The 13818-nt window shown below is 43.9% G+C and overlaps 2 protein-coding genes and 1 pseudogene across 5 annotated transcripts in view; 2 read left to right on the top strand and 1 right to left on the bottom strand.

The window, feature by feature from the left end:
- snw1 (SNW domain containing 1) overlaps nucleotides 1–7877 on the bottom strand; it is a 32910-nt gene extending 25033 nt beyond the window's left edge. The window contains exons 1-2 of the mRNA XM_080202259.1: nucleotides 7804–7877; nucleotides 886–1039 (exon numbers count right to left, since the gene is read on the bottom strand). Of these exons, the coding sequence (XP_080058385.1) occupies nucleotides 886–1039; nucleotides 7804–7817 (168 nt within the window). The 5' untranslated portion in view covers nucleotides 7818–7877. The remainder of the gene's footprint in view (nucleotides 1–885; nucleotides 1040–7803) is intronic.
- Nucleotides 1352–1522, top strand: LOC145352209 (small ribosomal subunit protein uS14 pseudogene; annotated as a pseudogene).
- Nucleotides 7878–8394: 517 nt separating the features above from the next.
- The window catches only part of adck1 (aarF domain containing kinase 1), a 446668-nt gene continuing 441244 nt past the window's right edge, over nucleotides 8395–13818 (top strand). For 3 of the 4 annotated variants that reach the window (XM_080201943.1, XM_080201939.1, XM_080201941.1), the window contains exon 1: nucleotides 8395–8469. The gene's annotated coding sequence lies outside the window, so the exon portion shown is untranslated. The remainder of the gene's footprint in view (nucleotides 8470–13818) is intronic. The other variant, XM_080201942.1, reaches the window with a different exon arrangement.

The following is a 13818-nucleotide window of genomic DNA, read 5'->3' as shown; positions in this document are numbered from 1 at the left end:
GGAAACCTACAATCTGTCAGCATCTGTCCTGATGAAGTCTAGACCAGAAATGCCTTTTCTTGTCAAATGCTGACAAACTAGGTGTGAATTTCCAGTGCTTTATTTTGTGCAGTGCCATTTGACGGTCGCCTACTGTGCATTAGCAGCAAACCTCAAAATGAGAATGGCAGATGTGTCCACAAAAGCAATTAATTAACTAAAAGCACAAAAGCATTTAACACTAATATAAAAATGCTATTGGAGATCTATCCTGCACTGCCTCACCTCACTGCAAAAAGCGTCAGCAATTCCAGGACAAACAATGAACGCCTACAATTTACTGAGAGCTATTCAGTCTCTGCCACAGTCGATAAAGGGGCTAAAGACCCCAACATGTGGGAAGATTTACTTTCTTGCCACTAAATGACTAAGAAGGCAGAGTGATGCATGGCAGATGCGCTGGTGAAATTGTGTATTGGCTTAGGAATTATACTTTTTGTCGTCATGTTTAAGCAGTGCAGTTGGCCGATTATTTCTGGTGCAAGGAATGAGTTTAAGAATGGCCTATGCTAATCACCAGAATGATTTCCAGTCTTCATGTCTTATGTATGGAAATTCGTCAAAGACCAATCATCTTAAGATGTACTTGCTGAACCCCTACCAGTTTCTCACGGATCAGTTCTGCCTGTGTGCATATAATAATTCTTATTGCTGTGCTGCATTTAATGTCACTCCTCAAGCTTGTATGTTAAAAATAAAGAGCTAATGATTCCCATTTATTAAAAAAAACCTACATCTTCATATGAATTCACAATGCAAAGTGCTGTAGCTGAATATTTAAGCATGTGATGTACCAATCTTGTGAGGTGGAATAAATGACAGGATTTTCTCATGCCAAGACATTACCTCTGAGGAGCGAGGAACCCATCCTTTCCTATGTCCATATGGTGGAGGTTCTCTTCGCGATGCCACTAACGCCGTCTGTCTAATTCGTTGCGAGCGAGCTTTTTCCTCAGCTTCCAGCTGGTCCTGGGACAGCTGGGTTGGTGCAGGCAGAAAACTTGGAAGTAAAAGAAAACAGTCTTTATTTTAACCATTGTATTCACCAGAAGGAAGGCAAAGGTACTTTGGCATCTCCACAGTCACCAAAAATAGCAACACAATTGGTATGTACACAGTTAGCCACAACGGAGGAATGGTATCAGTGGTGTCTTGAGGCTTGGATTATGACCTGAAGACATGAGTTCAAATCCCACTAGATAAAATACATTTTAGGAAAGGAAATTGGCTGTCCATAGCCAGTCTGGCCTACATGACTCCAGATCTATTAACCACGCATGCGGCACGCCACCCCTCTCTCTGTTTAGCTGCCATGGGATATCAGCAGCTTTACTGGTTTCACCGCAGGAACCCTGGCCAGGGCCCCTGCTCATGCCGAGTATGTATAAACTGACAAAGCCTGGTTTGGAAATATGGCCTCAACATATGCTGTCTGTGCCTCAGACGACATGCTAAAGACATCAGCTTGGTCAAGCTGGACTAAATTACAAAAGCAGCATTCTAATGCAGTACGAAATTGAAAGCAGCATTTGCTGAATGACCTTCTACTGTCTTGACCTGGAACAAGCAAACTTGTGATGCTCAATTTTTGTAAATAAACGTTCTCATTTATGCTACAAAACAACCACACCATTGCATCAATCACTGCAGGAAGATTAAGTAATAATAAAACTGGATTGACCACCTGGCATTGACCTTGGCAATGGATTCGACAATGATACATCCTGCTCAGTCAACTCTGCAAAGTCCTCTTCACTAACATCTGGGCGCTTATGTCAGAATTGAGAATTGCCCCACAGACTAGTCAAGCAACAACCTGACATAGTTATATTCACCGAATCGTACCTTAATGCCAATGTCCCAGACTCTATCACCACCATCCCTGGAACTATCCAGTTACACAGGAAGTCCTGCACATTGGACCCCATGAAACTGTATGGGAAAGGAAACTTCCAGCTGATTACCACCTATCGCCCTCTACTCAGCTGATGAGACAATACTCCTCCATGTAGCATCACTCCTTACAAGTCTTGAAGGACTTATCTGTGTGATTGGGTCTGCAGCAGATTGTTAGAGAACTAAAAAATAGGAAAAACCTACTTGATCTCATCCTCACCTACCTAATTGTCACAGATGCATTAAGGCATGATGTTTTGGTGGGAGTGGCCTTCACAGTTCTTATGGAGTTGACTGTGTCTTCATTAAGGCACTCCATTTTGTTTGGTGGCACTGCCATAATGCTAATTGGGATAGATTCAGCAGCATATTGCTCTCTCTAACACTGTCAGTGAGCCAGTGGACTAACGATGGTGTAGGAGAGCTTACTGGGAGCATCAAGTATTCCAAAAGAATGAGATGAAATGACATGTGGTAAACAGTGGACACAGCATGTTATAGCCAGAGCTAAGCAATCCCACAACCAATGCATCAGATTTGATCTCCGCAGTTCTGCCACATCCAGTGATGAAAGGTGGTGGACAATTAAATAACTAACCAGAGGCAACTGTGGCTCTGCAACCATCCCCATTCTCAATGTGCTGAGTTCCTCCTACATCAGCTCAAAAAACAAGGCTAAGGATTCATAACCATCTTCAGCCAGATACAGGGAGGTGGTGGCCTAGTGGTATTATTATTAGACAATTAATCCAAAAATCAGCGAATGATCTGGGGACCTGGGTTCGAATCCCGCCACGGGAGATAGTGGAATTTGAATTCAATAAAAAGTATCTGGAATTAAGAATCTATTGATGGCCATGAAACCATTGTCCAATGTTGGAAAAATCCATCTGGTTAACTAATGTCCTTTAGGGAAGGAAATCTGCCATCCTTATCTGGTCTGGCCTGCATGTGACACCAGAGCCACAGAAATGTGGTTGACTCTCAACTGCCTTTCAAGGGCACCTAGGGATTGGTAATAAATGCTGACCAGCCAGCAATGCCCGTATCCCATGAGTGGATTAAAAAAACGACAAGTGGGCGATCAATCACTGCCTCCTGCTGGGGTCCCAAACATCACAGGTGCCAGTATTCAGACAGGTTCATTCCACGTGCCATCAAGAAATGGCTGAATGAGCTGGATACAGCAACACTCTGGCAATAACACTGAAGACTAGAGTGCCCCAGAGCTAACTGCATCCCAACTCAAGCTGTTCCAGTGCAGCTATAACAATGGCATTTATCCCAGGTACTTCGTGTCCACAGAAGGGGCAAATCCTGACCGTCAATTGCTGTGTCAGCAGTTTGCTTTCAATAATTAGCAAAGTGTTGGAAGATGTCATCGACTCAAGTGGCCTTTATCCAGCAATTACCTATTCATTGATACTCAGTTTAGAATCCACCAGGTCCCTTCAGTTCTCATTACAGCCTTGGCCTAAACATGATAAAAAGAGTTGAATTCCTGAAGTGAGGCAAGATTGGTTGATCAATCATCTACAGCTGCTTCATCAATGATCTTCCTTCCAACATTAGGTCAGAAGTGAGAATGTTCATTTATAATTGTAAATTGTTCAATGTAATTACTTACTCCTCAAATACTGAAACAGTTTGTCAATATGCATAAAGACCTGGACAACAAACAGGTTTGAGCTGCCAAGTGGCAAATTATATTTGTGCCACACAAGTGCCAGGGAAACACCATTGCCAACAGAGGAGAATTCAACAAATCTCCCCTTGACACTCAATGGCACTGACATCACTGATTCGCTCCCAATCAACATCTTGGAAGTTACCTTTGCCAAAAATATAACTGGACCAGCAATTTTATATACTATATGTCACACACAGTGACTACAAGAACAGGTCAGTGGCTGGAAATTCTGCAGCAAATACCTGACCCATTGACTCGCCAAAGCTTATCCATCATCTATAAGCCATATGTCAGGAATCAGGAGTGTGATGGAAGACACCACATGCCTGGCAGTCACTGACCTCCTTAAAACGTTCATTCCCTCCACCTCGGGTACATAGCTGTTGCTGTGCATAGCGCCTACAGGATGCACTGCAGTGACAAGACACGCCTCCTTCAGCACCACCTTCTAAACCCATGGCCTCTACTGTGGGTGTGAGGAAGAATAGCAAGCACATGAGACTATCAACTAAGCTCTCCTCCACGTCATCCTGACTTAACGATTATTGCCATTCCTTCACTGTAACCAAGAAAATCCTGGAATTTCCTTCCCAACAGCACTGCAGTGTACCAATGTCGCACAGACTGCAGTGATTCAAGATGGAGGTCCACCACCACCTTTGCAAGGGCATTAGAGATATGCAACAAATGCTGATTTTGCTTGTGATGACAGTCCCTGAACAAATTTTGAAAAAAAAGGCTCAGTTAAGCAAAATCTGTTTCCCAATGAAGATACCCAGGCACAGCTAACCAACAGATAAGTACAGACCTGGCACTCAGCTTGCAAGAAAGTCACTTGTGTTTGGTGGAGCAACAGGCCAACAGAAAGATTTCAGCAGGAAGTCTTTGCTGAAACAAAGTCAGCCCTGTGAACCCCGTATCAAGACAAACTAGAACAAATTATGCAGAACAGCGATTCATGCAACTTTCAATACCGTTTTTTTTATTTGGAATTCCTCAATGAACTGTTTCTCACCGCAACAAAACTAAGCGACTGAGTATGAAGATTGGCAATGTCTTGGCTTTATAAGCCAAATGTATTTTAACCACGGTAAGGGCATGAGAGATGAACTAGTTGATGGCATAGTCACAGTAGATTGGCATTCTGTCCACATTTCTTCAGCGGTGATCCTAGCTGGTTCAAACGCATTAACATCTTCCAAGCACATAGATCATCATTCTTGCAGTAGCAATTTTTAGAAAGTATGGCTGAGTAGCATTAAAGATAGATGTAGCTAATACTGCAATTTGTATCCATTTCAAGTAGAGGCAGGAAACAAAACACCAACGGTGAAAAGAAAACTAAAAATAAATTGAGGCGAGCAATTGATTGTATTTAGTACAGTAAGAAAATGGTAATGGAGTAAATAATGGGACATAAGATGGATAAGTCTCAAGGACTATCCCAGGGCTTTGAAAAGCAAGGAAATTGATTTAAATTATCAACAATGTACTAGGATGCATTGAAAAGCATTGTTTCTTGCGCACTACACAGACAAAACATACTGTTCATAGATTATATAGGGGAGAAGGAAAGGAGAGGATGCAGAATATATTGTTGTCGTTACTGACAGTGAAGAGAAAGATCAGCTTAATATATGGTAGGTCAAAAGTCTGACAGTAGCACGGAAGAAGCTGTTCTTGAGCTGGTTGGTATGTGTTCTCAGACTTTTATGGTGGAAGAGAGTATGACCAGGGTGTGTGGGGTCCTTGATTACGCTGGCTGCTTTTCTGAGGCAGTGGGAAGTGTAGACAGAGTCACTGGATGGGAGGCTGATTTGCATGATGTACTGGACTAGGATCATAACCCTTTGTAGTTTCTTGCAGTCTTGGTCAGAGCAGAAACCATACCAAGCTGTGATACATCCAGAAGGGATGCTTTCTATGGTGCACCTGTAAAAATTGGTGAGAGTTGTAGCGGAGATGCTGAGTTTCCTCCTGAGAAAGTAGAAGTGTTGGTGGGTTTTCTTAATTGTAGTGTCGGCATGGAGGGGCCAGGACAGATTGTTGGTGATCTGAACAGGTCGAAACTCAAAGCTGTTGGCCATTTCCACTTCTTCACGTTGAAGTAGACAGTGGCTCCACTACACTTCCTGAAGTCGATGACTAGCTTCTTCGTTTCAGTGACTGAGGGGGAGGTTATTGTCATCGCACCATTTCACTAGAGTCTCTATTTCTTTCCTGTACTCTGTCTTGTCAATATTTGAGAGCTGACCCACTACGGTGGTGTGATCAGCAAAACTGAAAATGGAGTTGGAGCAGAATTTGGCCACAGATTGTAAAAGCATTAGTCTTTAAAAGATCTTTGGATTCTGTAATTGTGCTTTTAGATCAAGAGGTGAGAGAGGTAACTATAACCATCATTGTAACTTCTGAAGAAGAAAACCAATAATACAGGACAAAACCTTAAAATTAGAGACAGATCTTTGAGGACCAAAGCACTTTCTCACAAAGGATAATTTGGAAAACTCACTCTTCAAAGGGCTGTAGATACAATTGGGAGTTTTCAAGACTGAAACAGAGAATTTTGTCAAGTAAGGATAACGCAGGATATAGATCAAAGGCAGAGTTCAGGTAGAGAGCAGCCAAGATCTAACTGAATGCCAGAGCAGACTTGAGAAACTAACTGATCTACTCCTGTTCCTTATATTCTTCTGTGATGTTTGCATTATTTACTGAAAAGCTGGGATGGGGTGTGATATTCTCTAAAACTTTCCATTGATGAGGGAGAAACCAGAGTACCAGGTTGATAACACACACTAATTTTGGAAACATGAATAAAAAAAGTTGAATAAACTGTAGCTTTCACTTAAAGATGTCTAGCAACACGAGAAGGTACTGGCAAAATAAACCAAAATTCTAAGAGGCTTTTGGCTATGTCTGAAAGTTTATGTATTATTTATTTATATCTGTCTGTCACAAGTAAGGCTCACATTAACACTGCAATGAAGTTACAGTGAAATTCCCCTAGTTGTCACATTCCAGTGCCTTTTTGGGTCAATGCACCTAACCAGCATGTCTTTCAGAACGTGGGAGGAAGCTGGAGCACCTGGAGGAAACCCATGCAGACACGGGGAAAATGCACAAACTCCACACAGACAGTGACCCAAGCCAGCAATTGAACCTGGGTTCCTGGCCCTGTAAGACAGCAGTGTTAACCACTGTGCCATCCCTAGAAAGTACCATTATCAAAGCTTGAGATGGAAAAGGAAAAGCCAGCAGGAAAATAACCAAAGGGTTATCCATCCGCCCTTGTTTTATTTCTATTACAATGGGGAAGATGATTCAGGATGAAACCTAATGTGCACAGCATTTCCTTTAATTTTATCAGACAACAGATAATAAATGTGAATTTTGTACATGTTAATCTCTTTGCAAGTGCAAATATCTGTCATTGTTTATTTGAAACAAGTTTAGAATCATTGAGTCAAATGAAAGCGAGGAACAGTGGATCCATCACACCGATGCCAACTGTGTGAAAGCTATCAATTGCATCTCATTCCCTTATTTATTTTTGATCTCCAGTCTGTGGGCTTTTTTGGTTTGGGTGATGGTTACCATGGCAGCAACTATGTGATAACACCATGGACATTGGATACCTCATCATAATTGGTTAAAGAACAAACCATAAAGGTTTGACCAGCAAAACACCTGTATAAGTGCAAACAGTATGTTCGTAGAAAGTGTATGCAAAGTTCCAAAGGAATTAGAGCACAAAATTATAAAGAAAACTTATACGCAAAAACCTGACAATCAAAATAAGAAGTCACAGTGAATCCTCCCATCCCCAGTTCAGTCACTGAGATTAATAATCTTTCACAGTCCCTTTAAATATTGAGGTTTGACCTGGAACAAAATAAATAAAAGTGACTCCAAGTATGAGCTTTTTTGCCACACTCCTCCCAGCGTTTCTCTCTTCCTCAACCCAGGGCTGAGCCAAGCAAAGGCGAGGCTTTGTTGGGCCTACTGGCCATCTCCAATAGAGCACTGCCGGAACCCCGAGAAAGTCCCGGAGACACGGATCCGTCTGCAGTCCCCTCCTGGTAACAAGAGACGAGGGAGAAACCTTCCTTACCGCGGGACCCGGCACCGAAGTGGCGGGGGAATAATGAGGAGGGGGATTAAAAAAACACACCAACCTCGTCAGCGCCATCTTCTCCGGAAAGTTACTGCTGCTAAAGCGGCGATTCTGCGTCTGACGTCATTCCGCAACGTCCCTTTGATGCCTCTGCGAGTGACGTCATTCCGCAGGGGCACGGTTGAACTCTTTGCATAAGACGTCATTACGCGCGCGCCTCATCATCCTCTTTCATGACTATGCGTTTGACGTCATTACGCAAAGCGCAGCCGTCCCTTTGATGCCTTTGCGCCTGACGTCATTACACAACGCGCAGCGGTCCTCAGACGCCTTTGCGCCTGACGTCATTACGCAAAGCGCATCGGTCCCTTTGATGTTCGAGCCCCCTTCTTCGCTGAATGGTATCAACCACAAATCCTGCAGGAGCCCCGATCACTTTTTTTATTAACTCCTCTCTCTATGAAACCTAATCGTTAGAATCTCCCGTGATGCCTATCCAGCTTAGTGAACTGGGTGTGAGCGCGGTGCAGGAACAGGGCCTTTGGTTTTTCTGAAACGCTGTAGTTTTTCTCTCCGCCGGCCGCCATTGACAAACAGTGGAAAGGCGGCCGGATGTGACTACAGCTCCCAGAGGCCTCCGCGCGATTGGAATGTACCATCATTGCGGCGGGACAGGGGTGAAGGGACTGGAGTGTCAGAGGGCGAAGGTGAATTTTGACATTGGCCGGTAAGTGCAGCAGGCAGGAGAGGCAGTGTTCCTGCTGGTGTCAGCAAGGGTAGAGGGAAAGGAATCATACTGGTAGCTTCTGAACATGGTACTGACCATATGTACCTATTTTATTAAATACTCCTATCAGCAAATGGTATGGAAACAGAATGATGAGTTTCAGTTGTATGAATGAGAGAAAGGTCATGTTTGAACTATGAAGACAGGGCATTTCAGAGAGGCTGGGGAAGGATCATTCAATATTAAAACATGTGGCTAACAACGCTTAACAAATAAGATCATATCCAGGATAAAAATAAATTACTGCAGATGCTGGAATCTGAAACAGGAAATGCCTAGAACTTCTCAGAGGCCTGACAGCATCTGTGGGGAGAGAGCAAAGGCTTGGAAATGAGTTGCACAACATGTGCCAAAGAGGGTTGGGTTCATTCCAATTTGTATGACTCGGGGTACCGTGCTGGTTGTACGGATGTCCAGTTACTACTGCAAAAGTTGTACAACTTCTGCTTATTGCTTTACTGTATGATCACTATTGCCGCATCATCTCTGTCCCCATGGGTTAAACATTCCTTGGGCCCTGAAAACCTGGTGCTCAACTGAAAGAAAGACTTGCACTTATCATAATGGCTTTCATAATCTCATGGTGTCCCATATTGCTGTACAGCTGATTTGAAGTTGTTTTTTAACTCTGGCGGGATGTGGGTGCCAGCATTTGTCGCCCATCCCTAGTTGCCCTTGGACTGAGTGACTTGCTAGTCCGTTGCAGAGTTAGGAGTCAATCATATTGTTGTGGGTCTGGAGTAAGATGTAGGCAGCAGATTGCCTTCTCTGAAAGAGATTAGTGAAAGATGGGATTTTGCAAAATTGATGATGGTTTTATGATGACCATTACTGACGCCAGCTTTCAATTCCAGATTTATTAATATTAATGGCACCAACTGTGTGTGAGGGGACTGTGGTTTTGGATCTATGAGTGGGATTTTCCGACTGCGCTCACCCAAGACCAAAAAATCCCACCCGAGGGCAGCAAACCTTTGCATAATCCAGTCCAGCCTGCTACAATTCCCATGGCTGGTGGGACGGGAAGATTCCACTCATTTCTCCAGGCCTTTGTCCTGGGCCTCTGGATTACTACACCAGTTACCTAATCATCTCCCCAGTAGTTTGCCGTTTACTGTTTCCATGTTTACTGTGGTAATGTGGAAATTGCAGCAGCTAATTTGTGCATAGAAACTTCTACACTGAGATAATAATTTAGTGATGTTGGTTGATGTAAATCTGGGCTGCGTCATTTGAAACTTTGCTGCAGTCTGGGCAATATCTGATAACCCAACCCACGTCTGCATCAATCAATCATTATTTTGTCAGGTTCTTGCATTTCCTATTGGGATCAGCTTTTATAACAAACATCTCAAGAGAAATCTTATTGAGAGTCTTCTGAAGTCCATATAGATGACTACTTTGCTTGAACTGCCCTATCAGTCAATTCTTAACAAAACCTCGAGCAAATCTGTCAAACACACCACAGAGCCTTGAATCTAAAGTGCATTTAATTAGATCATGATTGAACTTTTACGTTACTCCTCTTTCTCACCTTAACTCTATATTCCTTGATTCAGTCTCAGTCTTGAATGTACTCAATGATGAAACATTCTGGAGTAGAGAATTCCAAAGATTCAGAAACCTTTGAGTGGAAAAATTTCTCCTCATCACAACTCCAAAAGGCCACTCCATTATCCTGAGTCTATAACCCCTAATTCTAGACTCTGTAGCATGGGGAGACACAGGGCACAATGTCCCCTGCCGTGTGGGGCTGGTTCCCATGCATGTAGAGTGGTCAGATTCTGGAAATTGATGTTAAGTGAGGAGCTAGGTGCCATCCGTCCTTTTCTGACTTTCTTTGATTTGTTCTCAGTGCAACAAAGATTAAAGGTCATTTATCAATGCCACAAGTGGGCTTATGTTAACACTGCAATGAAGTTATTGTGAAAATCCCCTAGTCACATGTTTGGGTACACTGAGGGAGAATTTAGCATGGTCACTGCACCTAACCAGCACATCTCTTGGACTGTGGGGGGAAACCGGAGCACCTGTAGGGAACCCATGCAGACATGGGGAGAATGTGCAGACTACATACAGACAGTGACCCAAGCCGGGAATCAAACCCAGGTCCTGACGCTGCGAGGCAGCAGTGCTAACTACTGTGCCACCATGCCATTTGCCAGGAATCCCACTTTGCTGTGGTGGGGAACCAATTGATTCAACCAACAAGGCAAATTAAAGCCTTTTTGACCAATGAGTTTCTTCTTTCCCAATAATGCATAGCTTCCACGCTGTGCCTGCTCCTTGCCAGAGCCACTATGGCGACTGCACAACACAAAGAACTTCTTCAGTGAAACTGATGAACTGTGACTGCTTTGATTGGTTACACTGGAGAGTTTCAGTCGTGGTCAACGTGAGAGACTGCCATTCAAATCACTCCTTCTCTCAGAAACTGCTTTCACTACTTGAAGGGAAATTGCCAACTTCTGGGAAGACAGTTCACCAGTCTATTATTACTTTTGCATTTCCCCTGCTGCCAGCTTTCAGTCCTCCATGGGAGCAGCTTATGCAACTCCACCTTCCACCTCTGCTGAGGGTCCAGAGCAGAGGTCACACCACCACCAACTGTTCCAGCAGGAGCAACACCAAGACTGGATGTCTTCTGTTGAGCTGCATGCCACTCCACTGGATACTGGGAATGGATACCGAGATCCAGCTGGAAGAGGGCAAAACCCTTAACACAGGGTGAATGAGCAGAGAATTGATTCTCCCAACATAGTTTCATAATGTCCTTTAGGGGAGGAAATCTGCTGTCCTTACCTGGTCTGGCCTATGTGTAACTCCACAGCCACAGAAATGTAGTTGACGCTCAACTGCCCTCTGAAATGGCCTAGCAAGCCATTCAGTTCATGGTGATTAGGGATAGGCAATAAATGCTGACCCAGCCAATGATGTCCGCGTCCCATGAATTAGTAAAAAAAACCCCTACAGTGCAGAAGGAGGCCATTCGGCCCAATGAGTCTACACCAATAACAATCCCACCCAGGCCCCGTAACCTTTGCATTTACCCTGCTAATCCCCCTGAAACTAAAGGACAAGTTAGCAGATCAATCCGCACATCTTTGGACTGTGGGAGGAAAGCAGAGCACCTGGAGGAAACCCATGCAGACACGGGGAGAACATGCAAACTCCGCACAGACGGTAACCTGAAGCCAGAATTGAACCCGGGTCCCTGGTGCTGTTGTCTTGAGAAGGAGTGCCAGTTCTCACCACAGTGTCCCCTCCCCATTGTCCAGGGAGTCCAGACCCCACACACACACATATACACACACACACACACACACACACACACACATACTCACACACACTATTCAGAGTGGATGAGCTCTTGAACATTGAATGGATGTTGGATGAGAATAGGGTTAAACATGTGCATTTGCTATCCTCCATTTGCCACTAGTTTGGTTGCGCTCACCCTGTCGTCTCTCTCATGAAGAGTGCCCACTTGAGCACAACACTAGAGAGAGCCCCTAGCCCCTATTTGTACAAACTGGATGCCAACTTCATGTCTAAAACAACACTTCAGGAGAATGAAGTGACAGGAAAACATGAGAGACTCTGAGTACATTCTGTATAAACACATGCCAGTTTTGAGTCCAAGCTTTCAGGAGAAGGAGTGGGTGAAAATTGGCAAGAAGTGAACCTTGCTTCAATATTTCAACAGGTGGTTTCACTGATATTCATAAATTTCTGAAGCTGCCTTTTATCTCCCAAGGAAAAGCAAGTTTCCGAGTGAAAGCTCCCTCTGTGCCAGCTTGGCTCAGAAATGGTCTTTTCCTCTAGCTGTGGGTTCCATTCCTACGTCAGTCTCTCTTCATGCTTTGTGGCAGCACTACTGAGTGCAGAGGGAGCAGCATGTTACCGGGTGTGCCAGCTTTCAGAGAAGGTATTTAAACTGAGATCCCTTCTCCCCCTCCACATCACTGCCTCCCTCCTACCCCTCCCCATCTGCTCAGCTGTTCAGGTTAAGATTCCTATGACAATCCAAAGAGCATCTACAAATACATCAAGGGCAAAACAGTAACAAGGGAGAGAGTAGGGCCTCTTAAGGATCAACAAAGTCTCTGGTCACCCTATTATAGAAAGGGTATCATTAAATTAGAAAGAGTGTAGAAAAGATTTACTCGGATGCTACCGGTACTTGATAGCTTGAGTTGTAAGGACAGATTGGATAGACTGGGACCTTTTTCTCTGGAGCGTAGAAGGCTGAGGGGTGATCTTATAGAGGTCTATAAAATAATGAGGGGCATAGATTAGCTAGATAGTCAATATCTTTTCCCAAAGGTAGGGGAGTATAAAACTAGAGGGCATACGTTTAAGGTGAGAGGGGAGAGATACAAAGGGGTCCAGAGGGGCAATTGTTTCACATAGAGGGTGGTGAGTGTCTGGGACAAGCTGCCAGAAGTAGTAGTAGCGGTGGGTACAATTTTGTCTTTTAAAAAGCATTTAGATAGTCACATTGGGTAAGATGGATTTGGAGGGATATGGGCCAATTGTGGGCAATTGGGACTAGCTTAGGGGTTTAAAAATAAAGGCGGCATGGACAAATTGGGCCGAAGGGCCTGTTTCCATGATGTAAACCTCTATGGCTCTATGGCATGATTGAGAGAAGAGTGGGGGGAGATGGGTGGTGGGAGGGGGTTGGGTGGTGGTTAGTTTCTCCTGATCCCTTGGCCATTTCTGTTCTTGCTCACCCAAAATGGTTTGATTTATTATTGTCACATATATTCGTATATAGTGAAAAGTTTTGTTTCTTGCATGCTATACAAACCATATTGCTCGTAGTGTACATAGGGGAGAAGGAAAGGAGAGGGTGCAGAATGTGGTGTTACAGTCATAGCTAGGGTGTAGAGAGAGATCAACTTAATATAAGATAGGTCCATTCAAAAGCCTGATGGCAGCAGAGAAGAAGCTGTTTTTTTGAGTCTGTTTGTATGTGATCTCAGACTTTTGTATCTTTTTCCCAATGGAAGGTTGTGGATGAGAGAATGTCTGTGGTGCGTGGGGTCCTTGATTATGGTGGCTGCTTTTCCAATGGAGCAGGAAGTGTAGACAGAGTCAATGGATGGGAGGCTCGTTTGTGTGATGGATTGGGCTTCATTCACAACACTTTGTAGTTTCTTACAGTCTTGGGCAGAGCGGGAGCCATACCAAGCTGTGATACAACCAGAAAGAATGCTTTCTTTGATGCATCTATAAAACATTGGTGAAAGTTGTTGCAGTGGGATCTTGGTCTGCATGATGGCT

The sequence above is a fragment of the Carcharhinus amblyrhynchos genome, chromosome 14, assembly GCF_965287045.1.
Source record: "Carcharhinus amblyrhynchos chromosome 14, sCarAmb.v2.hapA, whole genome shotgun sequence".
Classification (NCBI taxonomy): Eukaryota; Metazoa; Chordata; class Chondrichthyes; order Carcharhiniformes; family Carcharhinidae; genus Carcharhinus; species Carcharhinus amblyrhynchos.
This window is presented reverse-complemented; position numbering and strand designations above follow the sequence as displayed.